General features: G+C 49.3%; 1 protein-coding gene and 1 long non-coding RNA gene across 21 annotated transcripts in view; one reads left to right on the top strand and one right to left on the bottom strand.

Moving 5' to 3' along the window:
- The window catches only part of PDE4DIP (phosphodiesterase 4D interacting protein), a 204,117-nt gene that overhangs the window by 178,427 nt on the left and 316 nt on the right, over window positions 1-25,374 (top strand). For 6 of the 20 annotated variants that reach the window (XM_084756810.1, XM_084756809.1, XM_084756800.1 and 3 more), the window contains 18 exons: window positions 181-709; window positions 1,710-1,945; window positions 2,967-3,018; window positions 4,353-4,576; window positions 5,180-5,332; window positions 7,329-7,514; window positions 10,880-11,131; window positions 11,912-12,043; window positions 12,621-12,740; window positions 14,428-14,617; window positions 15,217-15,341; window positions 18,496-18,729; window positions 19,695-19,811; window positions 20,645-20,871; window positions 21,697-21,840; window positions 23,462-23,600; window positions 23,834-23,880; window positions 24,680-24,731. In XM_084756810.1, coding sequence (XP_084612936.1) covers window positions 181-709; window positions 1,710-1,945; window positions 2,967-3,018; window positions 4,353-4,576; window positions 5,180-5,332; window positions 7,329-7,514; window positions 10,880-11,131; window positions 11,912-12,043; window positions 12,621-12,740; window positions 14,428-14,617; window positions 15,217-15,341; window positions 18,496-18,729; window positions 19,695-19,811; window positions 20,645-20,871; window positions 21,697-21,840; window positions 23,462-23,600; window positions 23,834-23,880; window positions 24,680-24,731 — 3,159 coding nt within the window. Of the gene's footprint in view, window positions 1-180; window positions 710-1,709; window positions 1,946-2,966; window positions 3,019-4,352; window positions 4,577-5,179; window positions 5,333-7,328; window positions 7,515-10,879; window positions 11,132-11,911; window positions 12,044-12,620; window positions 12,741-14,427; window positions 14,618-15,216; window positions 15,342-18,495; window positions 18,730-19,694; window positions 19,812-20,644; window positions 20,872-21,696; window positions 21,841-23,461; window positions 23,601-23,833; window positions 23,881-24,670; window positions 24,732-25,374 lie in introns of all 20 variants that reach the window. The other 14 variants (XM_084756811.1, XM_084756814.1, XM_084756805.1 and 11 more) reach the window with 10 other exon arrangements.
- LOC311583327 lies at window positions 15,365-25,371 on the bottom strand. Its single transcript, XR_014774455.1, has 3 exons — window positions 24,981-25,371; window positions 16,627-16,821; window positions 15,365-16,518 (listed from the first exon to the last, which is right to left on the bottom strand). It is a non-coding gene; the product is annotated as an uncharacterized lncRNA (long non-coding RNA).

Below are 25,374 nucleotides of genomic sequence, written 5' to 3'. Positions count from 1 at the left end.
TAATCTCCTCTTCCTATTGTGTAGGTTAGTCGGGTTATAAGTGAGGTACTCTTGGTTAATAAGTTAATAACAAAATATAATTGTTAAGAACATTGAGCCTACACAGTCCACTCCCCACAACAGAGTGGCCACAGCAGTGTGTCCAGCTTCTCTTCAGGAAGATGTTTCTGTCTCTTCCAGAGTGTGAGGAACACAATCGGCTGAGGCCCGTGGTGCCAATGGAGGGGCTGTGCGCTGAGCAGGGGTGCCTGGACCCTGTCTTGGTCAGCCCACCTGCGAAGAAGCCCTTGGAGACTAAACTAGGGAAGCAGGATGAGTTACGGGCCAGGGGAAATCTGGACGAGAGCTCTATCCTGAGGAAGGACATCAGAGACCTGAAAGCCCAGCTACAGAACGCCAACAAGGTCATTCAGAACCTCAGGAGCCGGGTCCGGTCCCTCTCTGCCACGAGCGATTATTCATCCAGTCTGGAGAGACCCCGGAAGCTGAGAGCCGTCGCGACCCTTGAGGGATCTTCACCCCACAGTGTCACTGATGAAGACGAGGGCTGGCTGTCTGATGGCACCGGGGCTTTTTACCCTCCCGGGCTGCAGGCTAAAAAGGATCTAGAGAGTGTCATCCAGAGAGTCTCCCAGCTGGAGGCCCAGCTCCCCAAAGCTGGACTAGAGGGGAAGTTGCCTGAGGAGCTGAGATCTGCCTCATGGCCTGGGTAAGGGGGGGGGGGGATGCTCAGGCCCTCAGCTTGATCATTGTCTAAGAAGTAGATGGAACAGGGCAGCCCTTGGAAGGGAGAACCTGTCCAGGTGACCAGAAAGGCATTTAAATAGTGGTTGAGCTGAGGGAAGACAGGAACAGAGGCAGGGACAACCAGCACCACACTGGATGGTGGGAGCAGATCTCTGAGATGTCCCGTTACAGATGTTAAAAATGGGCTCAGAGGTCCTGAGTTCAATTCCCAGCAACCACATGGTGGTTATCTCACAACCATTTGTAATGAGATCTGGTGCCCTCCTCTGGCAGGCAGGGGTGCATGCCCGCAGAACCCTGTATGCGTAATAAATCTTTAAAAAATAAAAATGAAAAATATCTGTAACAATATAAGTGGTATAGGGTAGTGGCAAAACTAGACTCAGATGCCTGACTTGAAGTCCTAGGTCTGCAGCTTATGAGCTGTGCAAACCACTCAACCTCTCCCAATCTAGTCACTGAAGAGGAGCAAACAAACAAATGAACAGCTCAAAGACAGTTTTTGGGCTTAATTAAACTATTACATGGGCTTAGACTAGTGTCTGGAATAGGTTAATCTCTCCATGCTATTTTCAGTTATCGTGATCACTTATAATTTATGCTGAAAAATATTGAGTGGACATACATCTCAGCCTCTGTCCTCATCTGTTGCTAAGTAACAAACCTCTCCAAGACATAGTGGCTTTACCATGTCTCATGGGTCTCTGGGCTGACTCAGTTCGACTGGGTCTCCCATGTGGCTGCCATTCTACAGGAGCTGGGAACAATGGCATCGTAAACATTTTTGGTGCCGCCGTTTCTCAGCGTGGAATTTACTTTTTAAACACTTGCATGGATAGTACAAATTCCGAGTCGGGGAGTTCGTTAGGTGTGCTCTCACAGAGGACTCCCGGGGAAGCCCTCATAACTTACCATTCACTCTTTTTTTTCACTCTCCCTCTCTCTCCTCTTCCCTGCATTAGAAAATATGACTCCTTGATCCAGGATCAGGCCCGAGAACTATCCTATCTACGTCAAAAAATACGAGAAGGGAGAGGTATATGTTATCTTCTCACCCAGCACGCGAAAGACACGGTGAAATCTTTTGAGGATCTCCTAAGGAGCAACGACATTGATTACTACCTGGGCCAGAGCTTCCGGGAGCAACTTGCCCAGGGAGGCCAGCTGACGGAGAGACTCACCAGCAAACTCAGCACTAGTAAGTTGGCCACTGGCACCGCCCCAGGTTCGCGTGGCCACCGCTGGTCCACGGCAGCGTCCTGTCCTTCATGTCTTGAGGGTCGTTTCTGAATCAGGTGGTTGCAGCCGTGGAGCCAGACATAACTGCCATGCTCCTATAATCCCAGGCCTCAGGAGGTCAGGGCGGAACAGTATGTGTTTGCGTTAACCTTCAGGAAAAGAGACTTGTCATCTGAGCTACAACAGAAGGTTTGCGTGAGAGTTGCTGGTCACTTGTCTGTGGGTGTGGGAGCCAGGCTGCCACAAGAGGCTGGAGAATTCTGCGAATAGCTGGGGATGGATTTTGTGGTCAGTGAGAGAAAATGTACCTCAGTTTTTAGCCTTGCTTTGGATGTGTGAAGTCAGAGTGTCACCTTGCCCAGGGGTAATCTCTCCTTGGTGAGCTTAGGCGGGCTGCCTGCTCACCTCTCTAAAGGAGAGTTGTGATAGCTGTTCTCCTTCAAGCGGAATCAGGAGACGAACTTTAAAATGTTAACAATAGCAAGCATGGCAGTGGGAGGCCACTTATTAGGACGTATGACCAAAGATTCCTATGTACATCTCTGCAAGGCTCATAATGTAGAGTTAATTTATGCTGATAAAAAAGGACATAACAGATGGCTGGAGAAGTAGCTCAGTCAGTAAAGTGCTTGCCTTACAAGCAAGAAGACCTGAGTTCAAGCCCCAGAATCTACATAAAAAACCTGTACATGGTAGTACCCACACATCTAATCATAGCCCAAGGAACTAGAGACAAAGGGTCCCCTGGGCTTGCTGGCCAGACAGGTTCCTTCTTTGCTGAGTCCAAGTTCAGTGAGACACTTTCTCAAAAAAGAAGGAAAAAGATGGCAAATGGCTCCTTTGAGTACACTCACACACATACATGCATCACATGCACACACACACACACACACACACACAACTTGACTACTCAAAATAATTTTCCCGAACCTATGCATGGCGTAATCACTGTTCTGTTACTTTCTAAATTCCCTTTGCAGAGGCCCATAAGAGTGAGAAGGAAGAAGCTGGGCTTGAGCCGCTCGCCCTCAGGTAATTAAGAAGGCAGTCTGGTAAAGGGGGTCCAGTCAGGGTAGCCCCAAGTTCACAGCCTAGGAGGGGAAACCGAGTGAGATTAATCCACTTGTGCATGGACACTCATTGGGGCTGTTTTCCCCCAATTTCTTTCAATGGAATTTCATCGCTACAGTAATGCCTCAGGCATGGTAAGCTATGAACAGTCTGACCCATGAGTGAGTCATGTGTGTGTCAAGGACTCGCCCTCCCTGCTCCCCTCCCCCTCCCTCCCCCCTTCCCCCCCCCAGCCTGCCCTGGGTTTTATTGACAGCTAGCTTAGTAGCCACTCGATATCCTTGGAGAAATATGACTCCTACAGCAGGAAGTAGAGGAAGAGGCCCGGGTGGGGCGGATGCCCAGAAGGCAGCAGGAAAACATTCAGCCCATGTGCTCACCGAGACACTGGCTCAGGGCCATCTATGGCCACTGGTTTGAGCTCTTTGTGTCACTGTGCGTCAGATCATGTAAATACTTCTCAAAATGTCTGTGGTGCAGGACATGGAGTCTGTGGTTCTTTTTGGTTTTGTGTCTCAGTTATCCCAGACACATAAAGGGCCTGCGCTTGAGTGAACTAGATGACTCCATTTATCCTCATTTCAGACATTGTGACAATGCTTTGTTCCATATTTTTCTTTTTTAAAAAAATATATTTTTAGCCGGGCGTGGTGGTGCACGCCTTTAATCCCAGCACTCGGGAGGCAGAGGCAGGTGGATCGCTGTGCACTCGAGGCCAGCCTGGTCTACAAAGTGAGTCCAGGACAGCCAAGGCTACACAGAGAAACTCTGTCTCAAAAAACCAAAATAAATAAATAAATAAATAAATTTTATTAATTTATTCATATTACATCTTAATTGTTATTCCATCCCCTGTACCCTCCCATTCCTCCCTCCCTCTTTCCCTCCCTCCCTCCCTTCCATTTTCCCCTTACTCCCCTACCCTATGACTGTGACTGAGGGGGACCTTCTCCCCCTGTATATGCTCATAGGGTATCAAGCCCTTTTGATTTTTATTGTTGTTGGAGATGCCAATATTCCTCAGACTGCCACTGTTTAGGGGCCACCGGTTACGCAGCCATTCCTTAAAGGACTGGATGTGCCTCTGCCAGTGCTCAGCATGTGGCCTGTGTACTACTGTTACCTATCCACTTGTTCCATACATGCACTCTATGCCTGGTTAGAGATGTGTTGTTTTCGTATTCTACACAGAACGGTGCCCTTGGCTCACGTGGGTTTCCCCGAGGGCTTTAGTGAACATGAGCTAGTCTGGGTGGCCTGGGATTCACCTGTGGACTACTTCCCTTCCCCACCAGGCTCAGCAGGGAGCTACAGGAGAAAGAGAAAGTGATTGAAGTCCTGCAGGCAAAGCTGGACACCCGGTCCCTCTCACCCGCCAGCAGCCATGCCATGTCTGACTCCCACCGCTCTGCCAGTAGCACGTCCTTCCTGTCGGATGAGATCGAAGCCTGCTCTGACATGGATGTAGCCAGCGAGTACACACACTATGAAGAGAAGAAAGCCTCACCCAGCCACTCAGGTAGCCCCCACTGTCGGAGTGGGACCTTCTCTGTCTCGGCTGAGAGGAGACCTTGGGATCCAGGCCTTATAATCCACTTTGGAGTGTAGCAGGGCTGAACGGAACATGGCTCTGGGACCAAGTCCCAAGCACAGGCTCCCATTGGCTAGAATTCTTGCTCTGTCCCTGACTCTACAAGTAATGCTGTCACTCTGAGTTCTGCCATCAGGCACATGATGACATGTAATCCCAGGTGAGAAGATGGTGGCCAACCTTTACTTCTCACCAGATCTGACTGATAGGCTCACATCCTTAAGATGGAGCACCTTGGGTCCTTGCAGTGTCTGTACAGTGAGCCTTGAGTGTCTGTGGGTTTCCACAGCTGTGTTGCCTGTGTCCATTCAGGATCTCCAGATTCTGAATTTCCTGTCCCCCGAAGGTGATTCCCTTACTGAAGGAGCTATCTAAAAGCAGGAAAATGCATCCTGCCAAAGGTCCTTGTCCTTGGGGGCCTTCCACGACAGCCAGCCAGCCTCCAGCCCTGACACTGCTGGGTAACATAAGGCCTTGCTTCCAGTTCTCTGTACAACAGCAAACATTTTCTTTCATTCATGGGTTTTGTAGAATCCATCCATCATCCAAGTCATTCTGCCGTGTTGTCTTCTAAACCATCAGCAACCAGTGCATCTCAGGGGCTTAAGGTCGAGTCCAGCAACAGCCCCATCAGCTTGCCAACTCCCCAGAGTCCCCCCAAGGAGGCCAGCCAGGCCCATCCAGGTATGAAACAGCCAGTGGGGCAGTAGCTTCATCTTTCTCTCTCTCAGCTGCCTGCTTGGTTTTCTTTCAGGGATAACGTGCAACTGTTAGAAGCCTAAATCCATCACATCACAGACAAATCAGGAGGCCGTTCTCACTTACCATCTGTGTCTTATTTTAAAATATTAGAAAGCAAGAAATCTTCAATAAGCTTTAGTCTATGAGCTGGTTTTGACCAATAGCTGGCTACCTTTTTAAAAATTTACTCCTTTTTCACTTAAGTTTTCTCACTTACCCTGAAGAAACAGAGGCCAACATTTTTATAGGATTATAATAGACAAAGAATGGGGGGGCGGGGAAGCCCTCACATCTATTAGTCCCATAATTATCACCTACTTAACTGGTCCGATGCCTTTTTCCATAGGTGATGCGGCTGTCTTCATAGCTAACCACTGCTTGTTTTTCTGTTACCATCAGTGAGCTCATGCTTGCAGACAATGAGTGGGCAACATTCGCTTTCGTATCTCAACATAGTTGTCACAAGTCTTATTGATCATTCACGGTTCAGCTTCAGAGATGCTGGAGAAAGGCCGGTCCCTGCTTCCTGCCTTCCTCCATGTCTGACTCCCTTCATGTAGTGTGTGATCCGGTGTGACTTTCTGTCCCACTTTCTGCCACCTTCATTCCTGTCCCCCCAAGGGCAATTCAACCACAGTCTTGAGGAACAGGGATATGTATCCTTCCCCTACCTGTGCCTGGGCACTATGGTTCTGCGTCTGAGGGAGCAGCAGCTGGACCAAGAGATCATGAAGGGTGGTTATTCACTCAGGGGGCTTTAACATCATGGTGCCTTCCTAAAAGATGCCTGGGCTGTGTTGCTAGGCAGTTCGGGTGTGTGACGCAGCATCAGCACCACGGGAGTAGTGATCTACTGTAGATGTAGTCATGTGTTCTACATGAGATGTCCTCCTCAGGGTGGCCTTGATTTCTGCCTTGCTCCCACTGGAAAAAGGAAATGGATTAAAACATTAAATTCTCATAGTGTTTCTAAAGAGTTGGCTGTACATAGACTCCATGGATCACTGAAGGAAATTTATTTTTAATTAAACTTCTGGGTCCTACTCCCAGAGCATCATCCTGTTGCTGCTCTGCACTGAAGCAGATTGCTGTGCACTGAGAGCTGGTGGTGCACACCTTTAACCCGGCGTTTATCAATACTGTGATGACTTGAGGCTAGTCGGTAGTGCTGGGTCAGGTCTTGTCACAGGAAGGGGGAGGAAAGAAAAGGAGGAAAAGGAAGGGTGGAACCTTTTAAGGAAAAGGGGGCTTGGAAAAGGAGGAAGGAAAACCAAGACAGCACCCTCTTGAGAGGACATAATCAAAGCACGTACATACATGAACAGACGTGTCGCAATGAAGCCCACTCCCCTACTCAATTACTATAAGCTAATGTACATATTAAATAGTCTCCTCAGACAGGCTTGCAAGGCACTATCTCAGCCCCACTTCCATGGCCGTTTCTCATCTTATGAATGAACACACTGCTTTGGATTTCTAAGGTTTGTTCCCACCAAAAATCCCACACTATACCTACTAATAGTGCCTGGTCTAGTCTGTCATCCTCAGGATGATCTTGATCCAGTCCAAAAACGGAGTTCTGGATGAATGAATAGTCTTTATCCAGAGGAAAGGGCTGGTGCACACTAGGACAAGCACCCTAGGGGGTTCTGGGGGGAGTAAACATAGCTACCCTAATACACAGTGGGAGTGAGTCACACCATCTTGCCTCTGTAGTCAACTGCCTCCATCTTGAGCCGAGGATATATACACAGATAAGGCAGAGAGACCTGCCAGGCTGCTTCTTAGGAATTATACTTGGCCTTGCTGGGGCTTGGCCTGTACCACAGCAAGTGCTGGCCACGAGACAGGCCCACATCTGATCAGGAAATGGTCTACCTTCTCTGTTTTTCTCTTGCTCTCTCTCTAATGATGTCTCTCCCTGACTCTTTATTTCTAGGCTTTCACTTTACCTCCATGCCCACGCCGGCTAGCCTTTCCCAGGCACCAATGCACCCAACTCCATCCAGCTTCATGCCTTTCAGCCCCTCTGGCCCTCCCCTTCTTGGCTGCTGTGAGACACCGGTGGTGTCCTTGGCTGAGGCGCAGCAGGAGCTGCAGATGCTGCAAAAGCAGCTGGGAGAAAGTGAGCACCGTTGCTGCCTTGGTGTGCTTCTGAGTGGTGGCGCACATGCTGTGGCTTTGCATGGCTTTGGCTTGATGGTGGTGAAGGGGAAAAAACTAGGCACGGGTCAGGGTGGCAGATGGAGGGAGAGCTCGCTTGCTTCTCACGTGAACTGCATCTGCTGTTGTCTCTGGCCTGTGCCCCCATCAGATACAGGAGGTCTTCAGATTCAACCTGGTGCTCACAGACTGCTAACAGAGTTAGGCACAACACAGAATGCCAGTGTGCATCCCTGGCAGTCTGGGGAATGCCTATTGGCAGGTGGGATAAAGAAGTTATGCTTTGCCCTTGCAGGGTGACATAAAATACAGCCGTGTTCAGAGACTGCTTTGTGGGGCAAGCCGTATCTCCTGCTGTGCACTGCTCTTAATTGGTGCCCGACACCATCAGCTTTAGATACAAAGGGTCAAGATTCAGAAGCAGAGTGGGGTAAAGCCCCCTTTCTTATTGTTCAAGGTTCATTCCACGCCCCCCCCCCCAAACAGGATGTGTATACGGATAGCACCATAACTCAGGCTGTGACAACTGTTGTGAACTCTGCCCTCCATCTTCATACATGATGGCACAGTTCATAGAAAAGGATCTGCTGTGTGTATGCACTGGATGCCTTACAGTGAGATGCCATGCATGTGATCACTTTAGGAATAGAAAAAAAAGGATGGCTCCTTGGTAATGATTTTTATAGACTTACACTAAAGTCACACTCTGTGCCTGTAACAGAGCTTGATTGAGCAACAGAAGATCCTTCACACCTGGGCTATTTACTGAGCATAGACCACAGCCAGCAGCTGATTCCGTAAGGCCCCTGGTGGCATCTGCATCAGCCTAGGTTTCTGTTTGTCTGTTGTTTTGTTTTTGTCAACCCTAAAAATGGTTAGTTTGACTAGTGTGCACCCAGCTAGACTTACAGAACCCACTGGATCACGGCAAGTTTTCCAGTTCTAGGTTATGAAGTCTAAGGGAATAAATTTTCTGTTTTTGGATTTCTCCAGAACATCAGAGTAGGGCTTACCTAGCATAACTACGGTCTTGCCTGGGCCTCCCAAGTGTCCTGTGTAGTGCATGGAGTTAGGTCAGGCAGCTAAGATGGAAGGTAACCGCTTGAAGCCTGTCATCTGCTCCTGCTGTCCAATTCTCCCCGTAGCCTTGCACTAGGGTACTTTAGATGCCCTACTGCTTAAGCCATGGGCTGAGCCCAGTGGAAACACTCTGGTGATCCTTTACACCTGCCGCCTTCTCTTCAGAGACCAACAGATGGGCTGTACTTATGACCTAAAACTTCTGTTGGCAGTTCTGACACCAACAAATATGCCCCATGTCAAGACGGCACGAACATTCTTTGGTTTCTATGTCCTTCCCTGCATCCTTTCCCCTTGTATCCTTTTTATGGTTGTCAACATATCTTTACCAAAAGGAAATAATACAAAGAGAACCCTGTGCATAAAATGGGTCTTTTGTGGCTTGTGGAGTCACGTAGTCTCAGGCCCTTGATGTTGGTTCAGATGGTCCCAGCCTTTGTAAAGAAGATTAGCCCTCCCTTTCCCTATCCGGAGGCATGGTCCTCTCTCATGGATCATCATTCACTGTTTATTGAGAATCACTTTCCCACATAGACACTGGCACACAGCAGCTTCCTAGGTACGTGGTGGGCTAAGAGCCCCTGGAATTGGTGTCTTTGCATGGTCTGGGGCAGGGGCTCTGGGTGTGCAACCAGAGGAAGCTCAATCACAAGGATACAGGTCATTGTTACCAACAGACTTAAAACCTCCCCTGACCTTTACATGTTTGGAGGTAAGGAAGCATCAGGTATGAGAGGAGTAGGAAATCATGTCTTTGTCAAGTCCTTACTAAAAAGTACAAATGTTTAAATTCTTAGTCTCCCGTTTTAGCACTGAAGAGTGGCTTGCATAACTGGGGAAGGAAAGACCCACGACAATACTTCTTGAAGTTTGCTCCCTATTAAAATCTCCTGGGATGATGTTCTTAAATGTCCAGTGCTCAATATGTATCCCACACTTATGGTTGGGCAGGTGTGCGTGTGTGTGTGTGTGTGTGTGTGTGTGTGTGTGTGTGTGTGTGTGTGTGTTTACGTTTCCTCAGGTGGTTTTAGCAGATGGGCCAATTTGAGAACTAGTTCTGAGGATAAAACTTGGTCAGTGGCAGTTGTAGTTGTACTGATCCTTGCCCTGAGTCTAAATTGTTTGGAGGAAATGATACTTCTCCCTGTTTGATTAGAGCCTGTGTTGATAGCGATCGGAAGAAATCGGCGGCCTTCTGCACTGTCTGCACTATGGCCCTGTGCACCCCTTTGCCTCATGGCCCCACTTCTTTCCTATGCTTGGCTTAAAAAAAAAACAGAAGCAATCTAAAGTCTGTGCAGGGGTCTTCCTTGCAGACACCCCCTAGATAGGGCAGAAACAGGCTACAGGGGACATCACCTGGACTCTTGCCTCTGCTTCAGGGGCCCAAGGAAGGGCCAGTGGTTTCATAGGGTCTTTGAAAATATCATCCTAGAAAAGAAGTGATCCTACCACCCTCCTTGGAATATGTTTAATAATTCTTTAAGGTGGTGGTCCTCAGCCTGCCTAATACAACATGTGGTGACCCCCAACCATAAAACTATTTTGTTGCTACTTCATAACTGTAATTTTTCTACTGTTATGAATCATAATGTAAATATCTGATATGCGACCCCTATGAAAAGGTCATTCATCCCCAAAGGGGTCACATCCCACGGGTTGAGAACCGTTGCTTTAAGGTTTCATGATGTACATCTTAAGGTGGTTGTCCAGATCACAACTTTCCTTACACAGGGTTTTCCCAGCCTGAGCAGAGAGCTCTTCAATGTGGCAAAGTCCAGCTGGATTTTATTTCCCCATGTCTCCCCGAAGGAGGCATGGAAAGATTGACTGGTTAGCTTTAGGGGATGGCAAATACAGGCAGGCAGATACTCCCATGTGTGGGCTAGCCCATCACATTCTTTACCCCTAACTTTGGGATGACTCCAACTTCAGAACTTTCCTGAATTCTGTCATGAGGAATAACAGTAGGGACCAGGAGAGGAGCCCCTAGGCTTTTCCTTTGTGTGTACAGGCCCCTGTCAGGTCTTTCTTCGCCCTCTACCTCTGGATGCCTCGTGCTGGGAAATAGAAGGTGAAAGTCAGGCTTGAGGTTTTGAGTCTTCATCTCACTGATACCCCACGATGAACTGGGGTGCTGGCCTTCCCCCATGTTCACCACTAGTCCCCATTCTCAGTGGTCTCCGTGTCCTTACTGGTGTTGGCTTCTGATGCCGTTTGTTTCTCACTGTGTTTCTTTCTGCCCAGGTGTTAGCGTTGCTCCGCCTGCTTCTACATCGACACTGCTGAGCAACCATCCAGAAGCCAGTTCCTGCGGCTACCTCAAGCCTCCTCAGCCCCACTCTCCTACAAGGGGCACCCTAGAGCTGGGCAGAATCCTGGAGCCTGGCTACCTGGGTGGCTGTGGCCAGTGGGACTTGATGAGGCCTCAGAAAGGGAGCATCTCCGGGGACCTGTCCTCAGGCTCCTCGTTGTACCAGCTTAACTCCAAACCCACAGGTAACGCACAGAGCTGGGACCTTCTCCCTTCAGTTGGGGAAATACACAGAAAGGATACAACTTCTCTACCCCTCAAATATGTCCTTGGTGCAAAACTCAGTCACACTAAGTGGAGGGGTGTAAGCAAGGAGGCAGACAATACAATGTAATTCAGTTCCAACAGGAAATTTCCAGGAGATAGCTCAAAGTGACACGGCCTGCTTGTAACCTGAGTACGCTTCCTCCTCTGGGTCCTTCTGGGTCCTAGATCCATGCTGGGTCTTCCTTCTTCCTGCCTGACTAAAAATGACCTAGAAAGCATCAAATGCCAGCCCCTAGCTACCCTAGGTAGGTTGCAGGCTTGTGGTTTTTACCTTAGGCCTGCTCTAGGTTGGAAAGGATAGATTTTGCTTTTTGAAAAAAAAGTCATTTATCAGAAAGAATAAGGAGATTGAAAGAAAGGAAGTCAGGCCTTCCTGGTCGCCCCAAAACCACACTCAAGAGGTGGACACGCCTCGCCAGATGGCAGTTGGGTTCCGTTAGAGCTGTCAGTTACTTTCTAAGTGATACAGAGCCCCCTTTCACCACGGGTGGAGGCTCATGGGCTTTCCTTAGCAAGGGGCCACCCTGTGGGCAGGAAGCCCCCTTTTCGTTAAGTGAAGCTGCCTGTGTGAAAGAACACAGTGGGTAGAAGGAAGGCGACACCAGGGTCAGGCTGAGCATCCACTGGCAGAGCTCTCACCCCACCCTAGTCACCAGTGTTCTGTCTCCCGCTTCTGCCCTGGTCTGGGATGGCTTCAGGGGCTGACCTGTTGGAAGAGCATTTAGGTGAGATCCGAAGCCTGCGCCAGCGCCTGGAGGAATCCATATGTGTCAATGACCGCCTGCGAGAGCAGCTGCAGCGCAGGCTCAGCACCACTGCCCGGGAAAGCGGTAGGTCCAGCCTCTGTCCCGCAGAAGGGAGAGCCCCTGGGCAGAGCAGTCCCATTCCTTTTACTTCACTTAACTGTCAGAGTCCATCAAGTGGGGGCAGGGAGCGCAGTTGTTCCTGCTTTACTGATCTCAGCTAAGCTCAGAGATTGACTTTCCTCAGGCAAAGGTCTGGCCTCTTGTCCTTAACCTGCTTACATGCAGCTGGCCCGTTCTCTGTGTCCTTGTGACTGGTAAGCAGTAGAGCCCTGTCTATGAAGACCCTCCTCCCCTACTTCACTAGGAGGCCATTAGTCCCCACCTCTGCCACCCTCCAAGATGTTGCCATTTGGATGTCACTCTTTGTCCTTGCAATTGCTTCTTCCACACAGCAGCCCCAGCTATAATTGTGCAGGGAGGAAAAACTTCCGACATAATTATAGTGGCTGCATGTAAAAACAAGCACATACCGCTCAGCTGCGAGCTCCAGTTCATCCCAGGTCTCCAGGGGCCAGAGATTTCTGCTGGGTCAGGACAGCAGATCTTTGAGGAAGTGGAAAAGCACCCGTTACATGGGACATTGGTGTGTTTTCTGGGACAGGCTCCACCTCTCACTTCTACAGCCAGGGCCTGGAGACCATGCCTCAGCTCTACAGTGAAAACAGAGCCCTAAGGGAAGAAAACCAAAGCCTGCAGGCTCAGCTCAGTCATGCTTCCAGAGGTAGGTGGTGCAAGAGCAGACTAGTTCCCACCCTGGCTATGACAATCACCAATGGGAAAAGCGAAGAGAAGGCTGATGTAACAGCTACCCAAAACTTACCAACCCAACATTTAGGTTACTAATATGTCTACCAAGGGCTACTCCCTCAGACAGTGGTTCTCACCCTATGGGTTGTGACCGCTTTGTCAGGGGTCGAATGGTCCTTTCACAGGGGTCTTGCAAGACTGTTGGAAAACACAGATATTTACATTATGACTTGCAGCACTGGCAAAATTACAGTTATGAAGTAACAATGAAAAATTCATGGCTGCGGGTCACCACAACATGAGGAACTATATTAAAGGGTCGTTGCAGTAAGAAGGTTGAGAAGCACTGCCCTAAGAGATCCCGACACTGGCCCTTAGGCTCCTAGGCTCTGAGAATGAATGGCTCTAGGAAGCCTATCCCGTTTAAAACCTGCCCACATCCAAGAGCAGTGACTGTCTACCCAGCTGCCGTGCCAGTTTGGAGCCTGCTCCCATCTACCTGCTCACAGTCGACTGGGACTCAAACCCAGGAAACATGTGTCTGTCATCTCTCATCATCTCCAGACTAGTACAGCTGTGGGCAGCTGTCTGGTTCCTGTTCTGCCATTTCTCTGCCTCTCACTACATTCCTCACCCAGACTTCTGTCCATTCCCATGGCTCTGTGTCCTCTAGAGCTTTCCCAGCCCTACTTAATGGTCATCCATAAGTGGGCGCCATTTCCCACATGGTCTGAGAGGGAGACTGCCTTAGTATTCATTGGCTTGACTGAATCAATGTATAGTTGACCACAAATTATCTTTATGTACAAATATCTACTGAACAGCCATTTTAAAAGCTAAGAGCAATATATGACAGGATTAAGTCCAGAACCAAGGAATCCTTGTGGAGGCGAAAGACATGAGGAGAGATTTCTAAGGTAGCTACAAGAAAACATGAGAGGCAAGGCCCTTGCTGGAAGATAACTAAGGCTGGCAGATAAGGAGGAAGGCAGAGAGACTGATCAATCTACGGGTGCATGCTGGGAGAGAGTGGAACAGCCTCAGTGGAAAGGAATGGCAAGAGATCCACGTGAACACAGCTGGACCTAAGAAGTAGCCATCTATGAAGCGTCAATGTAGATTGTCTTCAAGGAGTTTTGATCAGAGAGATGTCACACAGCCAGAAAACATCAAATGTCCCAGTTTTCAAATGATGAAAAGAGTATATTCTAAAAAACCACAAACAGGAAACCGGCGCTGGCCTTTGACGAGACTGAAGGTAGACAGTTGAGCAGCCTTTAATCCCAGCACTCGGGAGGCAGAGGCAGGTGGATCACTGTGAGTTTGAGGCCAGCCTGGTCTACAAAGTGAGTTCAGGATAGCCAAGGCTACACAGAGAAACCCCGTCTCAAAAAACCAAAACAACAACAACAACAAGACAGTTGAGCAGCCGCACATCAGCACCTAGACAAAGCTGATCGTCAGGGCCACACTGTCTTTCCTAAGAGCAGGGAGGGTGTCTTAAACAGAGGGTCTCACACACATACACACACACACACACACACACACACACACACACACACACACACACGGTGTTCTGGCCTCACATGTGTGTTTGGGCTTGTCTTTCTAATGAGCTTAAGGCGGTGACATAAATGCCCCTGTGCCGTCCTCTTCATCAGGACACTCCCAGGAAACGGACCGCCTGCGGGAGGCTCTGCTCGCCTCGAGGTCCCAGCTTCAAGAGCTGGAGAGGGAGCTGGAGCAGCACAGGACTGAGCGGAGGCAGCTGCTGGAAGACTTGCAGGAGAAGCAGGAAGAGCTCTCGCACTTCCAGGAGGAGAGGCTGTCCCTCCAGGAAAAGGACTCCAGGTGGGCGGGGCCTTGGCAAGGAGTGGCCCCACTCTGGGGCAGAAGGGATATTGACAAAGTAGTAGTTTCCTCCTTTGGAAACCTTGGTTTCTTCTTCACTATTCCTACCTCATTGTAGCAAAAGGAAAAACAAAAACAAACAAACAAAAAACAAAAAAAGAAAAGAAAAAAAAGGAAGACTTTAATTTGGGGAAAAAAAAATTTCCCCCCACAAAGTAGAGAGATGAAATCTTGCGACAAATGTTTCTATCTGTCAGAGACTGGCGGGAGCCTGTCCCCACGCTTTCCACTAGATACAGGACATCAGTTTCTCCATGCCAGGAGAGGCCCTGCATCTGCCTGTCAGCAGGAGACTGCTGTAGGGTGAGTGAGTGAGTGAGAGAGAGAGAGAGAGAGAGAGAGAGAGAGAGAGAGAGAGAGAGAGAGGGAATCTGTAGTGTGTTTGCCCTGCTGCCAGCAAAGGAAGCCAATGCTCTGACTTACCTGCCCCCACACTCTGCCTAGTGAGCCTGCGAGCTAGCCCCGCCCACCAGACTCCCCTAGGCAAAGGCTCTGGTTCATTTCCCCCCACGTGGCTCACCCTCCCTTCTCCTTCGCAGGCTGCAGCACAAGCTAGCCCTCCTGCAACAACAGTGTGAAGAAAAGCAGAGGCTCTCCCTATCCCTGCAGTCCGAGCTCCAGATCTACGAGTCGCTCTGTGGAAACCCCAAGAAGGGCCTGAAAGGTAGGAGCGCCCTCGGCCCCTACTCTGTGAAGCCCAAGGGTGAGGCAGATCCAGCCTGGGTAGCCTTAAAGACAGCCCACAAGAATCACACTTCATCCACTTAAGTAAGAAAAAACAACCTAGCCAAGGGCAAAGTCTATAGCATGTTTTTGTTTATATGAAGAAATGTTGTAGGGCTGTCACCATCTGAAAAGATTTTAAATGTGATAAAGATAGACTATGGTAGCCCATGTAATCCTCATGTACCCTCCTCCCTCCCCACATGGAAAAACTGACTCAAAGCCACAAAAAAAAAAAAAAGGTGCCTAGTGAAACACTACTAAGAGGTCATATGTTTCAAGCCTAGGTTTATTATTATTTATTGAACAGCTTTTCTCTCTGCTTGTTTTTTGTTTGTTCTTTAAAAATTTATTTATTATGTATACAGTGTTCTGCTTGCTTATACCCCTACAGACCAGAAGAGGGCACCAGATGACATTATAGATGGTTGTGGGCCACCCTGTGGTTGTTGGGAATTGAACTCAGGACCTCTGGAACAGCAGTCAGTGTTCTTAACTACTGAGCCATCTCTCTATACCTTTTGTTTTTGTTTTTGAGACAGGGTTTCTCTGTGTAGCCCTGGCTGTCCCAGACTCACATTGCAGGCCAGGCTGGCCTCGAACTCACAGAGATCTGCCTGCCTCTGCCTCCCGAGTGCTGGGATTAAAGGGGTGCGCCACCACGCCCTGCCTTAATATGTTTCCCTACTCAAACGGAGAAAAGTATAAAGAGTTACATTATGTTAGTGAGTTACAGAAGGTTGCAACAGGGCTGAAATCATGTAATTGTGATTAGCAAAGATAAAAAATAAAACTACAAGCTAGACGCAAAGTGTCAGTGGTAAAAGGGTCAGCTTGGAGACTGCGCATGGTTTTGAAGGCCGGCGAGTGGGTAGAAGCATTTTTACATGAGGAAACTGTAAGACACGTGTTGAAAGCCCCTCTCAACCTGAGACCATGGTGGTACAGCTATGATGTCCCTGTGCTGTGGTCACATAGTCCATGCAGCTGGTGTGGGGGACACCATCTTGTGAATTGTGCTTGGCCCCATGTAGTGAAGGCAGAGGCCGCAGTGGTCTTCCAGCAGAAATCTTGAAGTGACTGAAGTAGTTAATCAGCTTTCGGCTCTGAGAAGATCACTGGGAGATAAGGCATGGCTTTAAATAGTACAACTCTCAATTAAAGAAAAAGAACTGGTCCAGAGGGCTGAGGAAAGGGTGAGTGGCCAAGGGCAGAGGTCAACTTACAGAGGCTGGAGCTAGCTTCTTAGTTTGCTGCTAAGAGACAGGGAATTAGAACTTGTGAGCTCATGAGGCTGAGAGAAAAATGGCTGAAGTCCAGATCTGTGGTGCAGTGGGTCAGTCTGCCTGTGGGAGCCCCTTGGCACTGGAGGAGTGAGCAGTCAGGCTGGTGGGAAGGGTAGCTGCCGGCACATAGAAAGCCTGAAAGTCAAGACCAGAGTTTACTTTCAAGGGAAAAGCTCCATGTTGAAAAGAGAGTTTTAAGACGCTAAGTCTGGTAGGGCATACTAAAGTTAGGAGACCCTAAGTCTGGCAAGCTTCTTGAATGAATGTAGAGATTCTTCTAATTAGGAGACAGTGTGCTATTGGGGAGACAGAGGACAGCAATAGGCAGGCTAACGTGGAAGGGGAAGCTCATGAGGCCTCAGCCCCAACAGACAGAGAACCTCAGCAGCCAAGGGATGATGAGAGGAAGGAACACAGTCTTCTCTAGGGAAGAGCATACGAGTTGGTTATCCAACACCAAACGGTCAGCCTTGAAAGCACATAAGTAACATTATAGAGACTGAGCAGTGTGTGTGTGTGTGTGTGTGTGTGTGTGTGTGTGTGTGTGTGTGTGTAACAACAATTAGCCATGAACTGGAAAGGGGGCCAGATACATGGAAGGGTTAAGAGGAAGAAAGGGAAGGGAAGAAATGATCAAATTATAATCTCAAAATTTTACAATTATAATAAGAGATACGGTGCAATTGAAGATACAGGGCAGTGGATGATGGAAATTTGTTTCCACCAACAAGCAAAAGTTAGTGAGAACTTGGAACTGGAGGAAGAGAAAGTACAACAAACTTTTATCTCTGAAGTCACTTCATCCTGACCCCCCACACACACACACACTGGTGTGTACCCCTCTCATGCTGTTCTTTTGGTGGGTGGGTCTTCTTGAGGTCATTCAAACTTAACTAGCACTAAGGCTCCATAATTATTTATTTTGAGTTCCAAAGGCCCAGCAGGATAGTTAAATTGCGGGCTTTTCCAGGAACTCATTTGATAACAAAACATACCTGAGGTGACAGGAGGATATTCAGTCTCTCTCTGCTTAGCCTATTCACATGGCTCATGGCAGAAATAATCATGTGTTGGACTAAGGCCAAGGAGGGAGGTAGAGGGTAGATGTGGCAGTGCAGATAGGGGAAGGTAAAATCCAAAACTAATGCTGCCTTTCAAAATATAAGTGGCCCTCGGGACTTCAGGTAAGGAGTGTGGAAGTCTAGACTGTTTATTCGCTTCCTTTATCCTTGTATTTAGAAACATACGTGGTAAGTGGCGACAAGAAGTTGGAAATTCACTTAGGAATTATGAGCCCAGGCCTACGGTACTTGACTTCCCTTCTAGTGCCAGAAGCCCTGTGTGTTCCTGTTTCCCTCTCTGAGTGCGGAACCCATCAAATCTCTTTCTCCCTCAAACTCTACTCTTTTCTAGCTCGGTGCAGACATGCTTTCTAGCCTGCAGGATGACACAGTGTAGACATGCTTTCTAGCCTCCAGGATGACACAGTGTAGACCTGCTTTCTAGCCTGCAGGATGACACAGTGTAGACCTGCTTTCTAGGCTGCAGCATGACGCAGCAAGCTTGTTCGTCTGCCAATCCAAATGCTCTACAGGCATGCTTGACCCTCAGAGAAGTCCCAGGCTAGTTATAGGCAACCTTGCTGTGCTCCGGGTGCTGAACAAGAAAGGCTGTGCCTCACAGATGTGTGGCCAAGCCCCGGAGACTCCAGTGGGGCCCTTGGCAGGGAGGGATGGCACAGGGCGGTATTTGGCTATGACGTGAAAATACATGGTCAGTGCTATTGGTCCCTCCTCTTTGTTCTTTCAGCTTTCAGCCTCGACTCCTGTCACCAAGTCCCCAGTGAGTTAAGCTGCCTGGTGGCAGAGATACGAGCCCTGAGAGGGCAGCTGGAACAGAGCATTCAAGTGAACAACTGTCTGCGGCTGCAGCTGGAACAGCAGTTGGACCGTGGTACTGGCAAAGGCAATCTCAGCGCCTCCTCTGTTAGCCAGAACTTCTCAGCCAATGCGGAGCCTGCAAACACACAGCCATTCGTCCAAGGTAGGGAAGAAGAGGGAAGCCCAAATCCTCTGCCAGTGGGATGTCTGTGGCACCTGGACGGTCATGAGGAACTGTTCTGTCATGGCCAGGCAGAAACCCCGGGCATGCTTTTACTGTGCCTCCTGGGACTCAGCATCAGGCCTGTCTCCAGATTCCCTGGTTTGCCACTTTCAGGTTGTCTGCTTTGGGCCAAGTATTTGAACGCTCAAGTGTTTAACTCTTAGTTTACTCCACTTGAAAATGGGACTGATTAAAAGAAATATAGTCTGTATGGTTATCTGTAGCATTAAAGAAAACAATTGCCAAGCGCTTGGGGCAGTAAGGAATCTTCATGTTTACATAGTGCTTTAGAATCTACCAGGTGTCCTCAAATACACAACCTCATCGTAAACAGGACATTTCCCCCACCTCTGTACTTCCCATGAGAAAGTTGAGTCCTAAGACATTTAATAGACAAGCAAGGGCTACTAAGGCTGGGAATCAGGACCAGGACCAGATAACCAGGCTTGGCTGTGCTTACTAACAGCCAGGATGATGAGCAGACTGCTGAGCTGAAGCTTTTGGGGACCTACTCATTCTTTGGTCAACTTACTTTTCAGTGTTGGCTCACATGTTCTCCTGAGCCTTTCCCCCTGCCCTCACTCAGCATCTTAACATCCATACTGTGGACATCTTTGCACATTTATACTTCACTTCCAGACACTGTACTAGACACTACATGTGAAATTATATCCAAAATTGGGCTTACAAAACCTACCAATATTTTTCGACTAGAAATGATATTCTTGAGACATACCCTTGAATGGAAGAGCGCACACTGAGTGCTTTGCTGTCTCCCTGCACTGTGGCCTATGAGATCTGGTTCCCTGAGGCTAGCCTTGAGCTATGCCCATGCCCTGCCATGCCATGCTGCTCAGAATGCAGCATGTTGGCCGACCTGACATGGCAGCTGTTTTGTTCCCTAGGTTCAGCTGCTTCCGCTCCTGTCCGGGATGTTGGCTGGAATTCTCCAGCCATTGTTCTCCCCAGCTCTTCTTGCCCTGTCCCTGGCACAGACCCGGCCATCATCACCAGGACAGATGGTAAATACAGCAGTGAAGGGACTCAGATGGTGATGGAAAGCCTTCAGCTGGCTCTCCAGATATGCAGGGCATGCAGGGCTTGTGTCTCCACCTTATTCCCAGTCTCATGCCTATGCGCCATCCTCTGCCTTTCTGGGTTTTCTTCCTATACTTTCCCTGCTGCTCTGGTTTTGCTTTGCTGTTCTGTCATTGCTCTGTTCTTGAGTGGGGCCATACTTTACCCCAAAACTCACTCATTAAATGTACTTACCCTGAGTATTTCACCTGTCGAAAGATGTCAAAATATCTTTTTTTTTTTTCCTGCCATAGCCCCCTGAAAAAAAAGCAATGTGAGAGAGAAAGGTATACTTCTGGCTCCCAGTGGCAGGTTTATACTCCATCATAGCAAGGAAGTCACAGGAACTGAGGGGGACTGGTGACATAGCACCTGGCATCAGAATCGGAGAGTAGTGAACACACGTGTGCTGGTGCTTAGTGCTACCTTCCCCACGGTTCCCGGCTCCGGATACCCTGTCTAGGGAGTGGTCCTGCCCACAGTAAACACATACCTTCCCACATAATGTCATCAAAATGACTCACCAGAGGCCCACATACCAAGCAATTCTAAATTCTGTCTGGTGACAATTGACACTACCACAGTGCAGTAAAATGTGTCCATCAAAGTGACATAAGAATACTCATAAACATATAAAACATAGACCGCTCTGTGGGTTCTGCTGCCCTGTGTTTTCGAAGGCCGGCTTGCTTCTTGTTTCTCTCATTGTCCCTTTGGAGACGAGTGAACTGAGGTTGTTGTTACGTAACAGTGGCTCCTGCTCTCGTTTCTTTGTCAGAGCTGGCTTCAGATGGTTCTGCAGGGGTGAAGAGCCCTCCCAAGCCGGAGGGTGATGCTACTGATGGCTCCTTTGCCAACAAGCACGGCCGACATGTCATCTGCCACATTGATGACTACAGTGCTCTACAGCAGCAGATTGGGGAAAGCAAGCTGCTGGTCCAAAAGATACTGTCTCTCATCAGGTCGTTGTGCAGCATGCTTGGACTTGAAGCTCAGGGCGCAGAGGTAGTTACAGGCAGCCTCTTCCTCTGACTCTGCCTTATATCAATGCTTCCATCTCCCAGCAGTGGAGGCAGTGGCTGATGGGTATTCTAGCCAGATTATTTTCTGTATCCCATTTTCACCTTGCCATAGACCAGGCTGACCTGATATTTTGATTGAGAACCCCAGAATACCCTGTGCTTTATAATAGAGCACTTATAAAATATTGACATACCATGTCACTGTGTTTGGCATCTTTGGTAGCTTATCTATAATAGGAATGCTGGCATAAAGCCATGTCTAGATAGATTAAAGCCAATCAAACCAACAGGCATCCACATGAGTTTGTATATGTAGAAGGTAGTGAGCCTGATAACCCAGATTTCCCTATTCAGACTGAGCAGAGGAGAGGAGGCAGTCATTGAAGCACCATAGTGTGCTTAGGAGTTAAGAGGGAGCAGGTGCCAGTGAGGAACCAGACACCCATGGGTGCTTGCATAGCATAGTGGTTTCTACAAGGACCCACTACAGAAGAGCAGGATAGAGTTCCTTGTTTCTATGCACAATAAGGCACCGTAGGCACAGCGTGAGAACTTGTTCTCCGTGGTTGCATTACAGGCAAGGAAGGTGTAGGGTCTTAGAGGATGGACCACAGGAATGAGTTTTGAAAGCTTGTAGGGCATCCTGGGGGAAGGGTTCCAGGCAAAAGGACCAGCTGTCCTGGAACTTTAAGAAAAAGCCAGGGTTTCCAGCAGGCGTGTGTCCTATGCTAGTTTACACGGGAAGCTTAAAGCAACGGGATGCCCCAGCTCCAGGGACACCCGTGACTAACCTGTCCTCTTTCCCCAGGCACCAGGTAAGAGAAGTGTCTATGAGCTGCAGAGCAGTGCAGGTGCTCTGAGCCACGCCCTGGAAGAGTCGGCAGCCCTCCTCACCATGTTCTGGAGAGCAGCCTTGCCACACCCCCATGGTCCTGTGCTGCTAGGCAAAGAGGTGAGAGGCTGTAACTGGGCTTTTGTGACTTGGCTACTTTATTGGGTTCTTTTATCTGCTACCCTTCTCCACCCAATCCCTTCCAAGCTCCCGCCCCACTCCCTCCCCCACCCAACACTAGGTAGGAGAGAAAGAAGGATGGAGGGAAAAGGGGCCAGTGGTCTTGTTAGACTTCTTCCTGCTGATTAGAGGCATTGAGCTCCTTGGCAAGTTTGATTTTCATCATCAGGAAATTTCCAATAAGCAAACAGCAACCCAACATACAGCAAACAGCAAACAAACAGCAAACAGCAAACAGCAACAGCAGGAGGAGCAGCAGCAGGGGCAGCAGCCACCTCTCTTGGGTCTCTAGCATCAATATACCCTCTGAAGAGTCCCTAGAATTCCAAACCTAAACTATCCTCACATGGCAAAATCATACCCCTGCCAGAGCACGAGACAAATCATAGTTAGCTGCTGTGGTCAATCTGAAACAGCCCCATATTCCCACACCTGAGATAAAAAGCAAAAACATATCACTAACATACATGGGTTTTTAAAGAAACCAAAATCTCACTACAAGAAGCTGAGCCTTGAGTTAGCAGAGATGGGTCCAGAAAGGCACCAGTAACAGTTTTCTCCAGCTGGAGACTAAGCAAGATCCTGAAATACCTCTGTCCAAGAGTCTGTCAGCCACAGACTGGTTAAAACCTACCTTTTCCACGCCAGTGTGGCCCTGCTCCTGACTCCTTCGGCTTTCTTGATTGTCAGGAGTTGTGTGGCAAGTTGGGATGGGCAGAGTCATCATGGAACATCCTGCAAGGAGACCTCTGAGCCATCCTGGCTGCTTCATTGCAGCTCTAGCACGTTCTTTTCTCACCCTCCAACTCTTGATGAGACATTACAGAGGAAGGAAGAATCTAGGGAATAGCCCCAGGCACCCTGGACATCCAGATGTTTCCAGGTCTTGTACCCTGAAATTTGGCTGAGCTGATGAGTGGTCCTGTGGACCGTTGGCACTCTTCCTGATCAAAAGGCCACAGAAAGAGCATGAGAGCCTCTTCTAGCCATGCCCCAGAACCTCAACAGTTCTTACAGTCTGTGTCTCTGGGCCAGGCCTGGGAAAGCCAGCCACCTTCTGGGGTCTGCTTGTCTCTCAGGCGGGCTGTGGCTGGCAGACTCTTGGACAGAGGTATTTCAGCATCTCTCCTAGTCTTCAGCTGCAGAAAACTGTTACTGGTGTCTTTGTGGACCCATCTATGCTAACTCAAGGTGGTTTCACATCTCCATGGCGGCAGGTATTTGCAAACTTGCCCCCTGGCTTGTCCTATGTCTGCAGATACAGCATCCCTAAACTTCCAAGTGTCGCTTGTGATGAGGGGCTCAGGAAACTCTACAGAACCAAACAGAGCTCTTGCTTGCCTGTTGGGATTTAGTGCTGGTGTAGAGTGAGGCTCTTCCCAGCAGGCTTTGGTTTCCCGTTCCTTGCTGGAGTCCTGGTCCTCAGCTGTCTCCAGCGAGGCGTTGAGAAGTTTTAGTGGAGGGAATTCAATACAAAAGGCTGAGAAGGAGTTAGCATTCTGCAAAGCACCGGGTGTGCTCAGCCTTGTGAATGTTATCCAAGTCTGTCCCTCTTCCTCAGGGACAGTTGTTGGATAAAGAACTCCTGGACTTGCGAGCCCAAGTGTCCCAACAGGAACAGCTCCTTCAGCGCACTGCTGCGCGTCTGAAGAGGACCAACCAGCAGAAGAAAAGCATGGAACAGTTCATCGTGAGCCAACGTAGGTGCTCCCCGGAGGACATATAGGGAGGGCTCTTCCTGACAATCTTGTAGCCGATGAACAGGGGCTAGAGGGGCTCAGGAAGGTTGAGAGGGGAGAGACTGATGAGTAATGGTGGGCACAGAGGGAGGGGGCGTGGCTAACACCAGACCACACAGAGCGTCAGAGAAAGCGCTTTGGGAAGCAAGCGCCAAGCAAGCCAGACTCACTGTGGGGCTGTCTTATGTTTCCAGTGACCACGACCCATGATATTTTGAAGAAAGCACGGACTAATTTAGAGGTAAGGACAACACTGTAGCACTCAGCCATAGAGCCCCACTCGACCTTCTGCGGGGATGGGCAGGGATGGGCGGGGGGAGGGGGAGGGGGAGGGGGGCTGGCTGGCTCTGACATTCTAAGAAGCCCTGGCTCTCCAGTAAGCCCTACCCCAAGCCCCTCCCCTGACCTCTCTGCTTGCCCTCATCTTGCCTCATCGCTCCCTCTTACTGTAGTTTTCTGTCCTTTATGGGGGTGGGGGGTGGGGGGCTGGGGGGGTGGGAGGGGTGCAGTGCAGTTGCCTCTTGAGGGCTGAGACATTTGGAGCCGGCCTGTGAGGTCAGCTGTGGACTCCGGGGTTTCCTTAGGGGCTCTATGGAAACTAAAGCAAAGCAGAAGCATACGGACGGGCTCTGCCACAGGGTGAGGCTGGAAGCATCCTTGTCCATAAAGAAAGATCCTGAACAATCTCTATTTAGTCCCATTGATCCAGAAGAAAACCTGAAAATAAGCACTGCCCATTAAGGGGAAAGATTTTTCCATCTTGGCAGGTGCTCTCTGCGGCTATGGCAAATCCCCCAGGAAGCAGTGTGAGGGAAGACTTGGTGTATGTGACGTGGCTTAAAGATCAGAAACTATTCTGAGTGTAGGCTGCCCAAGCAGCCAAGCATCTGCCCAGAAAGTTCCACGTTGAATCTGCCGAGTGCTAGGGCCCACTAAGAAAGGGTTGGACTCTGATGTAGCTCATTCTTTTGTCTTGATCTAATTTCCTAATTTCCCTTCCTTCTTCTCTGACGATTTCTTTCTTTCCCGAGCCTCTGTAGCACAGCACTTACGAGATTGACTCTGTGCAGCCATATTCCCGTCCCAGCAAAGGTAACCCCTTTACAGTGCCTCTGGTCATGGACACTGCTGTCCCAGCCTGCGGAAGCTTTCCTCCCTATTTCCCAGGCCCCCCGGGGAGGCTCTCAGCATGGGCCTGTCACTAACTGGCTATGTGGCTTTGGCTGGCCCCTTTATCTCTGTGAGCCTGCTGCCCCAAGTCTGTAATGGTAGAACTCATGTCAGAACACCTCTGAGGCCCTGCTGGTCCTGCCCCACCCCATAACTGGGACATGCTGTTACCAGGAGGACTTCCTGCTGAACGTCTCTCCTTCTGTGTGCTCCCCTTTTGCTCAGCACTTCTTGGGAGACATGAAAAAGGCCCTTTAGGTTTGTTTCTCTTTGCTTCTTTGCTTCGGATCGCTTGACATGGAGCATGAACCAGCTCCTGAAGGGAGAAAGGCAGGGTCTGGCCATTCAGTATACAGAGATGTGAGCAGCAAGAGTCTAGAGGTGCGAAAGGGTTGCGTCTAACCCAGCCTTCAGCAGCTTCTCCAGGCCAGCACTACTCCCCACCCCTGTGCTCACCCTTCTAATGGGCTCTCAGGCTCCTGGCTTCCAACACATTCGCCTCTCAGTCCAGCCTCCAGCAGGGTCTGAGCACTCTCTCTGACTAGGTTTGCTTTCTTCTTGTCTG

The sequence above is a fragment of the Acomys minous genome, assembly GCF_964271855.1.
Source record: "Acomys minous genome assembly, chromosome: 14".
In the NCBI taxonomy this organism is placed as follows: domain Eukaryota; kingdom Metazoa; phylum Chordata; class Mammalia; order Rodentia; family Muridae; genus Acomys; species Acomys minous.
The sequence above is the reverse complement of the archived record's forward strand: the minus strand, read 5'-3'. Positions and strand labels throughout refer to the sequence as shown.